General features: G+C 30.0%; 1 protein-coding gene across 1 annotated transcript; it reads left to right on the top strand.

Annotated features, from left to right (window-relative positions):
• Window positions 1-979: 979 nt before the first annotated feature.
• LOC124359100 lies at window positions 980-11,070 on the top strand. Its single transcript, XM_046811543.1, has 5 exons — window positions 980-1,102; window positions 2,699-2,720; window positions 4,698-4,828; window positions 4,963-5,073; window positions 7,562-11,070. Exons 1-5 carry the CDS (start codon window positions 1,027-1,029, stop codon window positions 7,615-7,617), a joined length of 396 nt encoding a protein of 131 aa, XP_046667499.1. The 5' UTR covers window positions 980-1,026; the 3' UTR covers window positions 7,618-11,070.
• Window positions 11,071-12,641: the final 1,571 nt, after the last annotated feature.

Below are 12,641 nucleotides of genomic sequence, written 5' to 3' on the forward strand. Positions count from 1 at the left end.
TTTAACTTAATTAATTTCAATGAGCTGCCATTTTGAACTGGGTTGAGATAGAAAGCTCTAGTTTCCACTTTTTCTTCTCTTTTTTATCAAGGCCTTTCAAATGAGGTGTCACCTAATGGGTCTTTACATTTAAAAATTTCCTCAAAAATGGGCAAAGTTGTAACAGTGACTAAAATGTTCACTTCTATTTCCTAGAAAGGGAGTTCCATCCCTCCATCTTTATCCATTAAAAACTAAACAAAGTGTATACATATATTTAACTCACACTGTATGTATTAGAATAGAATACATTTTATTACGTTGACAATATATATTACATTGTATTGCAATAGTCAATAATACTAATTTTTTACAGTATCTATCTTAAAAACTAAATCCATTCACTCGACTTTCCATACAGTTACACACAGGCACACATTCATACACATACAAAGAAACAAAATTCATAATTCGTGAGATTAACCCCCAGGATTGCAACACCGCCGTGAATCCCAAGTGTGCTCCATGAACTCGCCAACTGAGTATAAAGCACAAGACACCAGGTTATATTACATTAGATAGATTTATTATATTGTTTAATTTTATGTATTTCAATTTAAACATAAAATTAAAAAACTATAATAAATCTATCTATATATTATAAAAAACAGTCTAAAAATTATACAATATTAAGAATAAAATATACAAGAATAACAGCTGTGAAAATAAATCATTATAACTACTAACTACATGATGGATAATAAATGCTAATAAAAATATTAATCGTATGACTTAAAATAGAATATACAATCAATAGATGATATATGATAATAAATAGATTCTTAATCAGTTGTCATGAAATGAGAATTGTTTAACAATATGTGTGCTTGTTTATATATACTTTTTAGACAATTAGTACTTTTAAGGCAGGTAGATGCTTACGTAAATTGATTTCTCACTGTTATCATTGCACTTGAAATGGGTTCTGATATGATATGGAGTGACAAGTGCTTTTGCAACACATACCTTGGCAGTATACGTGTAAACATGGGTGTGAGTATATCATCACCCAAAATAAATTCAGTAGTATTAGTGTTTATAAGTTTCATCAGTGGTGTTTTTGGTATGTATTACAATGCTGAGTCTAGACTGTCTTCCTTCACAAAACCTTACGCTATCATAAACTGAAGCATTAAAAACCTCTTTACATTATATTGACACTGTACAAATTTAAATAGGAATAATAAAATTCTCATAAGATTAATTGGGCATTCCAAATTGAACAATCTATGGATATGGTCATTTTGTTATATAATAAGAATTTTGTACAGTAAAAATCCTTAAAATATTATTTTCCATGAAGAAAACTTCATGCTAAATGACAATAAGGTACTAAAACAACAGATTCATTGCATTTAATTTTGAAAGAAAGTCCTTTTGTTAATGGTGTCATGCACATAAATGCATACAAAATTTATTCTGATGAATTCCACGCCATCCAAACATTTCCCTTATTGCATTCAATATTTAACTAATATACTTCTTGATTTTATCTTAAAACTAATGGCAATTATGATGTACATAATAAAATGTAATTTATGTAGAGAGATAAAATGTTTTACTTATTACTCATTCCAGTACTTGAAACTGTGTTTCTAGACACATTCTGTCCTACGACAAGCTAATTTGCTCACACTTACTTTTTTTATTATTGTGATTTTCCTCCTACCTTCCAGAAAAACTGTGTAATTAATTTTTGAATAATTGCCTAGAATATACAAATTACAATAAACTGTTTATAACATTCTGTCTATAGAGAGCATAATAAAAGCACAGTACAATTTAACATAAAATGTTACTATATAGCAGGTTAACATGAGCAAGTTGTGCTATTTGAATATAAATTAAAAATGTATTTATATTTCAAAATGAAATGTGTCTAATAAAAGAAAAACAGCATTTCAATCAGAAAATTAGAGCATAGCCTATTAAAAAAACCTACAAACACAGTCTACAATTATTCAAATTATCCATCCACTTTGACACACTGATAACAGCGCTTAACAAATTAATCATAAGCTCTTACAAAGAAATTATGCAGTATCCGGAGAAGTTCCTCTTCAATTAATTGTTTTAATTCCTCATTGAGTATAAACTTGTTCCTTTAAGTAAGCCGATAGAAAGAAATCACACACAGTTAAATTAAATCTGGGAATCGGGGTGGCCAAACTAAAAAATCACTTCCACGGCCAATCCAACGGCCATGAAGGTTGTCATTTAGTAATCGCTTGACAGGATTTGCGAAATGAGGAGGAGCACCATCTTGTTGGAAGATTGCTGATCCATTTCTGGAACCGTAAAATGAGGCAAGACTTGTTCATTTAAAACCTGTTCATACATATTCCCAGTCATTGTACTGTCTGAAATTTCGTAAGATAGCACCCCACTACAACTGACATCTGCACAAAGAGTAATTCTTTTTGATTTGAGTAAATTTGAGATGCATTTTGTTTCAACAAATGCTAGAGAACTGACATTTTCACAGAATATTTTAAAAATCTATTTGATGAATTGTGTAGAGTTTGAAAATATTCTGTGCATAAATGGGCGAGTAATATAAAATCAAATGTTTAAACCACTTTGTCGGACATGCAGTATATTAAATGAATTATAAACATCACAGCTTGAAAAATCTTTTAATTTTCTTTCATTCTTACAGGTGATCCATTTGATGATGATATGTAAGTATTATAATCATAATTAATTTCAGATTAATATATTTAATTTAGATGCTAATTTCACACCTATTCACGCATTTATGAAAATTTAATAAAAAAAATTATTGGTGATTTCTAGTAGATACAATAAGAAAATATGTTCTTGTGGAAATATTCTTTATGTGATTATTGCATATTAGAAACTAAATCGATTAACTAATCTAAACAATTTTATTATTAGTGATTTCTGATATAATATGGAAAATATGTCCTTGTGAATATACTATTTGTGACCATTGAATTTATAACCTTATTAAATTAACTAATTGGCTGAATGATAGCAAAGCTGGTGGGGCGGGAAACATTTCATTTCTGCCTTACTATCCTCATTTTTATAAGAGGAATACTGAGTTTGATTGTGGTACATGTCACGCCACGAAATTTGGTTGCTGAGCAATATAGAATATTTTTACACTGGTCTTTTGGGCAGTGGTGCACCCAGAAATCTTCTGGGGTGTCCCGTACACCATTGAGTTGGGGGTATGGAAACACCCCCAGACCAGCGGGGGGCCCCAGGATATCTTTGATATGTTAGGTGCTAAAATGGTTGTTTTACAGTACTTTTGAAAATATTAATAAAAAGAGAAAGTGGTGCAAAGTGGAGGGTCAGGGTATATAAAGTTTGAAGTAAAACTACTCTACCACCAATCACCAGTATGCATATAATGGGATAATTAAAATGTTCTGCAATAAATTCAGTTTATATGACGTTTGTCTGTCGGCACATTTAACTTAATGTTAAATTTGTCATATATCGGTACCAGTAATTTAAAAATTAATATATCCAAGAAAGCCAAACTTGTTGTAATGATTCTTAAACTAATTGTTATAACTCAAATTTAAGTTTTTATACCTTGAGAATTAAAAAAAAAATATATATATATATATATATATATATATATATATATATATATATACGTTATGAATTAAAATAACATTAAAAAACTTGAATATTTTTGAAATTATACTTTTTAATGGTTGTTATTGAGTAAATTCAGGTATATCATACAAAGGAGATTAAAAGAAATATGTGGTAAAAAAAGCACATTTATAAAGAAACTGTACTTAAAGTTTAAATTTTGAAGTTTTCGGGTAATCAAGCCCAAGAAGAATTAGTGTCTTTATTCAGACATCATCAATACCAGGCCGATAAAGCCCTTATTATTCTTCCAGTGTTCTACCTTCTTCTTATTACCTATATCTTGCTGCTACTCTGACCTTTTTAGTCATTTCTCAGCTGTTTTATAGAGTTCTTGCAACACCTTTACCCTACCTAAGTAACCAGAGCTATCAATTACTAACAGAATCCTGCAGCTCTCTGTAGATAGGCTTGATTTTATTCACAACTACCAAAGCTAGTAAAGAGCAATATATCCATAAAGTATGGAGCAAAAACTTGATATGTCAAAAGTTACTTTATTAAACACATAAGCCATAGAATATCCATGCCAAATTTGGATAATATATGCCATAATAATAAGAAAGTCAGACCAGTCACTTAATCACTGAATGTATTGATATGTAAACATACTGTCTACATAATAACTACATTCTGTATTCATTAGGATAATCTCTTGCTCAAGTCATTCCACAAGTGTTTTATCAGATAAAGCATTAATTAGTTTACACAGCTTACCTGACTAATGCAATAAATTTTACTGAAGATCAAGTAGAAGAAACATTTCTTGAATATAAAAGTTTTGGAAACTATCTTAGCATTAATTAGAAGATGTTTTATTGATAGTCATTCTCGCTCTGTTACACAACCTTAAGAAAGGAATCTGAAATTATATTGATTCAGAAAATAATATCTACAGATTTGTGTTTCATTTTATCTTATTATTCTCCTTAAAAGTATTGCACATTGATCACCAATCTACATGGATAATGAAAAAAACATGAATTTTGTTGTGTTTTGTAAAAAATTTGTTTTATTTCCAGGATAACAAGTAGAAACATAATGATGGTGCTCTTCGCAGTGGTAGCATTTGTATTTCTTCTCACATTCATAGTTATTCTCTGCAGGGTGTGCACAGCTTTCAGACAGGTTGAAAGATGTCACCACCATGCTGGTATGTTAACATATGATCCAATACTGTATAATTAAACTATATTAGGACTACCTAATTATATCAGATGTTTGTGCAATTACTAACATTTTCCCCTAAAAATCGTTTCTTGAATCAAATGTGTTTAATTATTTCAGACCATCACACACCGGCCCCTGTGGTGATTTCTTTGCCTCCCCAGAACACAGTGTCAGGAGGATATCCCAAGCCTCCCCCCTACTCAGCAGCTCTACCTTCAGCTCCCCCACGTAAGTTAACTGTTTATCAAAGATCGGAACAGATGACCAAATCCAATTACTTTAAGTTGACCAAGTTGAATAGAGTGCACTGAAATCAATCTTTCTGTGTCACATGACATCCAAATTAATCCCTTGCACAACATGGAGACTCAAAAAGGTGTACAGGTGACCTTGAATATTGTACAATAAAACAGAATATAACACAGGAAATCCAAATCCAGAATCCTAACCACAGACCAACATTATAATCCTTGTAAGCATGACTTAATACAAGACAACAAACAATTTATCTGCTCCATATTCTGGGTACATATCGGCTATATGTACTAGTATACTAACACTTTAAATGTACTAGTACACTAATACTTTAATCTGTATAACCCTATGGGATAAATATCAACCCTCTACAAGTACAACCGTATGTTAGAGTACCAGTTTATCTGCTCCATGGGTACATATCGGTTATATGTACTAGTACATTAATACTTTAACTTGTATAAGCCCCTGGGGTCAGTATCTTCTCTCTACTAGTAAAACCGTGTATTAGACAGGCAAACAATAAAAACAGAATAAGGAAATGTATAGCATCTCCATCGGGACGCTTTACAAAAGTGTACATTTACAACGCGCTTTATGAAAGCTCGTTGTGTACCCAATTAGGTACACAACGGCAGTTGTGTAAGATCACGTGTATCCGATGGGATACACATAGTCATGAATACGTTAAAAGGCTGTCTTGATGTATTGTTATATTCTCCTTGCATAAAGAGTTGAATTATTTATTTGCTTCCAAGGAGAGTTGTTTAGCCATATCACTGTTAATCTTCTTATAAATAAAAATGAATCGCAAAATGTGTTGGTAAGCGCTAATCTCGAGAAAGGCTGGACCAATTCGGTTGATTCTTTTTGTAAAATGTCCATTGAAATCAAAGGAAGGTTTTTTATCAAGAAAAAGTTAAGAAAAGTTAACTGGAATATTTTGGAATTCAGAATAAATTGTAGGTTTTACGTTTCATAATTCAAATTAAACTGGCACTAAATAGCAGTTGACAGCTATAGTTCGACAAACTTACTGAAACATCTGTTTACATTTAAATTTTATCAATAATAAGTAAACAGTGCTTTATCGGTAGTGTAATGCAGATAGTAAATAAAACATTAATATATAAATTTTACTCCAGATTGCGCCAGTGACGAATTAAAATCATCTAATGCATTAAATACTGTAATAAAACTAACCTTAATGAACAAAGTTATGAATTTTTTCACATAAGTTACTTTAAACTGGTGGGCTTCCTTGACATTATGATATTACATTTTAACAATGGCTTATGGAAAAACAGAGAAATGAATTCTAACATGCCTCAACGATTCATTCTTTCCCTGGCTAGAGTCCAAAAAACAAGTGTAACACAAAACTTTAATAACGATTACTTTGGAATGTTGCAAAACCTTAATAAGGATTTCCCTCTTATACCGAAAGTACATAGTAAGTAGGTAGGACTTCCCCCTAGGTCATATTAGGCTTTTCAGTCCTACTTATGTGTGTATTTTCTTCATCAGGACAAGGCAAACTCAGTTTGGTCAAAATCATGTTGACATAGTTATGTCAACACGATTTTGACCAAAATAGATTCCCAAGAACTATATAATCGAATGTATTTACTGTTTTGATCGAGGTAATATGGCAAGCTAAACTGTGACATAGTAGGTAAGTGAATTTAAACGGTCTTAAGTAGGCACTTTTTAACTGAAGTAAGCATCTCGGTCCTACGTAAGTATATTTTTTTTTCTTCGTCAGAACAACAAGGCAAACTCTACTATGGTACTGGAAATATCTTAGACATGAAATATATGACAAGGACTGGAAATATACGCTTTTTGACCTAAGTAAGTTTCCGAGACCTGTGTGATCCGAGATTTTTGTTTTCTTGATCGGGATGACAAGGCAGATTCAGCTGTGACGTTATGTATATAATTAATTAGAACTATAAATACTCCTACACGTGCTAAACATGATATAATAATTAAGTTAAACTCTGACACTATTTACCATGAACTTAAATATCTACCTGATGTATGACTTTACGTTTTAAAATTTGTATACAATTTCCATCATATAACATCATAATTGCTTTTACTAAGTAATATAAGGACTTCGGTTCTAAAGATTGTGAGCGAAGCCGAGGGTAATAGCTAGTTTTCCTATAAATTAATAATCGAAACAATTTACACCTAAAAGCAAGACAGTAAAAATCAAACCAAGGCTGTTTTCTTTTTATTTTGACAGTACAACTTTTTCTGCTTATAGCTGTATATGTATATAAATGTGTTTTGACTCATTATGTCTAAAAAGTTTAAGGCAGTAATTCTAAGTAGCATACTCAAATTTATAAGCTTTGTCAAATCAAAATGTATACTTTTTCTCTGAAAGCTAATTAAAACCAATAATACCAGTTCTTTGAATGCATATCTTATCTTATATTTTATGTTCCAGCTTACGGCTTCAATCCAGAGATCAACCCACAGAGTGGCAAAACCAACTATTTTTAACAAGCATTTACCTAGTGGATTAATACAAACTCCATCATGACTCCATTAAATTAGGAGTCCTAATCTTCTATGTCTGATCCTATAATGGTTCTAGGTTATTGAGGGCAAACGTTGAAGTAAAATGTAAAACTTGCATTAAATATAAGGCAGACATACACTTCACTAGTAAACAATTGTAACAATATCATGGTTGCAATCTGGCCTCTTTTCTTGTTTTGTCTGAAAAGTTATGCTTGAATGTACTTGTTTCTTAAAAACTTTACCAAGTGTAGAGGCATTAGAATTGCCCTAATATTTCATTGTGTTTGAAAATGACACATATATCACATGATTGTTGATACTTCAAACAATATTTTATAAACATTTAAAATATATACTATTCCTTACTTAATTCTAAAGAAAACAAAAGCTCAATATTCTAAGACTTACATTTTGTACTTTAAAATTTGTATGCATGTGTGTCTGGTGGTGATGGTTTTAATTTAAAGATAACAGAGCTAACCTTTCTGAAATAGAGAATGTTAAACTATTAGAAAACAAACTATTCTAAATAATAATTATTCTCAGAAACTTATTTAATGCTATTTTTGTAACTTGAATAGTCATGATGAAGATAGAATAAGTATTTTCTTATTGGAAAAACAAATAAAATTACTAAAACACATTTAAAAATAAAAACACACACCATTACAATTTTGTAATCTTTCCTTTATAAATGATGGATTAAATCATTCCTAAAAAATCATGAGGGCTAGTTTTAAATAAATAAAATACCTGTCTCCGAGTACTTAATTTCATACTTAAATAACATGCAATTGAGCTAAAACTGTGAAGAAAGTACTATGGAAGCTGTAGATCTTTGCAGTTCCCATTGTAAGCTTTGGAACCCATGACAATGCATAACAATGAGTACTTTCCAATATAACTAAAATACTTGTATCCTATGTAGCCTAACTATTATTCTTACGACCACTTAGATGATCCAGGAACTACACATGACTGTGAGAAAAGGCAGAGTGGACAAGCTATAGTAAAATTCTTTAATTTCTTTTACCAAACTAATGATTGTAAACCTGCAGAAAAAATATTGCTCACAACACTTATACATATAGTCTTTGACATAATAACCACCTGACAATACTGAGTCTTGAAAATAAACATCCAAATATAATTATTAAATCAAATAATTAATCATTGATTCAGACTTTAACACGTTTATGACGACAACTTATTTCCAGACTTTTTATTTGTCGTCAAATTCTTCAATAATAATGACCAAAAACCGTAATAGATTTTTAACGTTAAACGTCTAAGTATAACGTATGTAGGGTCTTTTTTTACACAAAAAAAATTATTTGAATGTGTTTTTTCTGTGTACCCCAAGTAGTACCTAAAAAATTAATTTACCTTAATAATAAATTAAGCAACCATGCGCCCGATGCTGTACATGATAGTCTAAGTCATTTATTTAAGCATGAGATCACATTTAATAAACCACCAAGACAGGCAAACAATAAAAACACAATAATGAAATGCCTAGTAAAGTGTACCCCATAAGGCGCACTACGCACTTAACAAAAACCTGATTGGTTTTAACCAGTTGTGAAAGATTGCATTTACCCAGTGGGGTACACGTCGTCATGTGTACATGTTCATCCTCTAACTGCTGGTTATTCCCCTAAAAAACTAGACTGTTTCTATGGTTACAAGCATACTTTTTTTACATTTATGAAAATGTGAATATTTATTGAAATATGAAGTCTGGAAGCGCCTCTAAAGTGTGTGCTGATTTTTGGAAGATTTACACAGTCTCTTTGTAAATTTCATAATAAATTGTATAATACTATTTGTATAAATTGTTACTTATCATTTTTATTGTTAAGAATTACAGAGTAAAACTCCAAAAGTTTGAAGTAAAAAAGTAATAATTTTACAGCATATATTGTATTTACTATTTGAAAATGATAAGCATTAGCATTAAGTATCAGTATTATAATAAAAAATAGAATGTTTAAAAAGTCCAAACCAAATTATACAAAATTTACACAAAAATATTAGAATTATGTGCTGTTCAGAAATAAAAAATGGTAACCATTTTTATATTTACAGAGAAAAGCATAAATTTTACCAATTTTTAGTAGCTAAGTGACACAATGAAATAGGTATAATAAAATTCTCCCTCATGCAAATTAAGTCTTTGACCGCCAAGCAAATAACGGGTACGAGTGTCAGAGTGCAAGCCATTCCAGTGCTATGCGTCGGCTACACACCGGCCATATACTGTAGCCAGTGCACTAGAACACCAAACATTTTGTGCCGTTTTTGTACCTTTACACATAAACTATTGCCATTCTCATATTTTTGTTTCATAGAACAATGTTTTTGGTACCATTTTTTAATCTTTTTTAATTATTTTTTTGTGATAAAAGCGGCAACATTGAGAAGCACGTTTCTTCTAAAATTATTACATAAAATTAAATAAAGCAAAAAAGAATTCATAAAAAATCTATTTTTAAGTTTGAGGTAATTTTATGCTACTAACCTATATTACTACTTTGTCATAAAGCAAAAATAACCAAACGACTAACATTGTAAACAAATGATACCGTGTAAGACAGACCAGCATTCACAACGTGTTGGCCACTGCCTTATGGATATCGTGAATGTTTAGAACTTGTATACTATATTAAAAAATGAAAAGGACCAAAGAAATTTGTTGTATTATAATATCAATAATATTAATTTTATCCAGAATTTTATGAATGATTTGTATCAATGTAACTAAAATAGGATTAGAGTATTTGTTCTAGGTTATTTTATTTTGATCCAAATTTGTAGTAACTTTGTATTTGTTAGAACTCTATCTGTAATTACAATTTTCTACTAGTACACTACTATAACATTAAAAATAATCAAACAATATCTTGTTAGTGTATTTTTATATTTTATGATTTTAGGGATTTTTTCCAAAATGTTTGCATGTTTATAATGTGCTACATGACTTATTAAAATTAGTCACCATACAAAACTTCCAACAATTTTTCTTGTCATAAATGGGTTGTTGTGCAATAAAATATTTATTAATAAAGTAAACAAACAAAAATTAAAATATTTAAAAATATTAGGTTTTTTATACAACTTTACCATTTCTTACAAGTTTTAATTCCTTTGCTGGTTTTCTTTGACATAATAATGTAGAAGAGAATATACTTGTAAATATGTAATATAATGCTTACTATGTTTTAATAAAATTGTATGAAATCAAATAATGTTTTAACAAATTAGTTAGACCCCAACATGGATGTATCCAACAAGGAGCATGAGAGCAGCTTCTCCCCCCTCCCCACCACAGAAGCAAAGAAATAATTAAGCCTTTATAAAGTAGCCTAATGGTATGAAACAAAATTAGGTATTATGACAATGAATAATCAGTTTAATGAATATTACATTTTTTATGTTGGTTTCATTTACCTTTTCCGTTTTACAATATTAGAAAATGAACTACCATGGCTTGCTTACCCTCCAACACCTCCAATTTTGATTCTGAATACGCCTACGTCTACTATATTAATTCACCTGGTTAATGAGGAATGCCAAGAATTTCATCTTTTCATTGAGAATATCTGAGTAGGGAAACGCATCTTCTGTACCCGTATCTAGACAAGCAATTGCTCAGTCCTTTTCTCTATCAAATCAAGTTTAATGGTACTGTCATTTTTGACCGTAGGTAATAAACAAGAAATTTGTTTGAAACTACCAGGTGAAATTTTGTTTAGCTACTTTTTCTAAACACTGTCAAGAGACAGTGTCATAGCTATGAACTTTGTACAACAGAAATAACCCTAGAACTAGCAAAGTTGTAATTTATGACATTTTTTACCACCATGAGTATAGGCTTGTGCATATTGAAATAAATTGTTTCAATGGAATAAATGGTTTTAACTCTTACAAGCTATTATTATGTATGGTCTTAATTCAATAATAATAGACAAAAAACAAACTTTCATCTGCAGAGAGCTCACTTGGGACATCTGTTGTTGCTGTTTGTTTCAACCAGATTGCACGCCAGTTTTTTAGGGTTAATATACAAGATGAGATTAAAAAAGTCCCAGAATAATATTCTATATTCAGGCGCAGTTTACAAAAATTATAATTCCTCTTAGTCCACAGCAATGTTTGTGAGCACTAAGAATTCTGTTGCTTATTTCCACTACAAACATAAAAGCTACAAATTATTTCTGGCAAGAGCTGTATTTATTCTTTTGATTTTGAAATTTTGGCTTTAGAGCAGCTTTTTAACATCAAGTGCGTTTTACTTAAAAATATTTTTTAATGTTCTAAAAACATAATAATTTTTATAATAAGAGTTGTTTAAATTTTAATTAAATTTGAATTACATTTTCCTACATTAACCCTAGTAGCGACAGTTATTTTAAAAGTACATACAGGCTTGTTTGGGATGCCATATAAGTTTTTTTTTATCACAAAAAAAATATACATTGACAATTATGCATCATTACACATCATGATACATAATACAAAATCTTTTTAAGAATAACATAGATAATAATAATATAATAACATTATTTGCATATTACACTGGATGAAATAAATTAAATGTTATATATAATTTTTAAACATGTTTCTACACAAAATAAAGTTGTTACTATTATAATTTTCATTGCTATTAATAATATTAATAACACAAAAACATAAGAGAGTAGTAGCTTAGAAATATATGAATATAAGACATGTATAAAGTTTTCATGAATACACTTCTGTATTTGAAAATACAACTCAAACTGTTTACCAAATATGTGTATACCTTACAAGACCTGACATTTTTGTATATGATTGAATGTTGACATAAAACAAGAGATTCTCCTTATAGAAATGTAACTTGATACTCAAGGGTTATTAACCTTTAACCGTGTAAGTGCTGTAGGCATATATCTACGTGGACAGCCAAGAATCGCATAAGTACTATCAACATATATATATATATATATATATATATATATATA

Source organism: Homalodisca vitripennis, chromosome 4 (assembly GCF_021130785.1).
Source record: "Homalodisca vitripennis isolate AUS2020 chromosome 4, UT_GWSS_2.1, whole genome shotgun sequence".
NCBI classification, from domain to species: Eukaryota; Metazoa; Arthropoda; class Insecta; order Hemiptera; family Cicadellidae; genus Homalodisca; species Homalodisca vitripennis.

Coding starts and splice junctions, on each gene's coding strand:
- LOC124359100 (XM_046811543.1), top strand. CDS start 1,027: ATGGGTGTGAGTATATCATCACCCAAAATAAATTCAGTAGTATTAGTG. Junction 4,829..4,962: donor AAGATGTCACCACCATGCTG/GTATGTTAACAT, acceptor TAATTATTTCAG/ACCATCACACACCGGCCCCT. Junction 5,074..7,561: donor TCTACCTTCAGCTCCCCCAC/GTAAGTTAACTG, acceptor TTTATGTTCCAG/CTTACGGCTTCAATCCAGAG.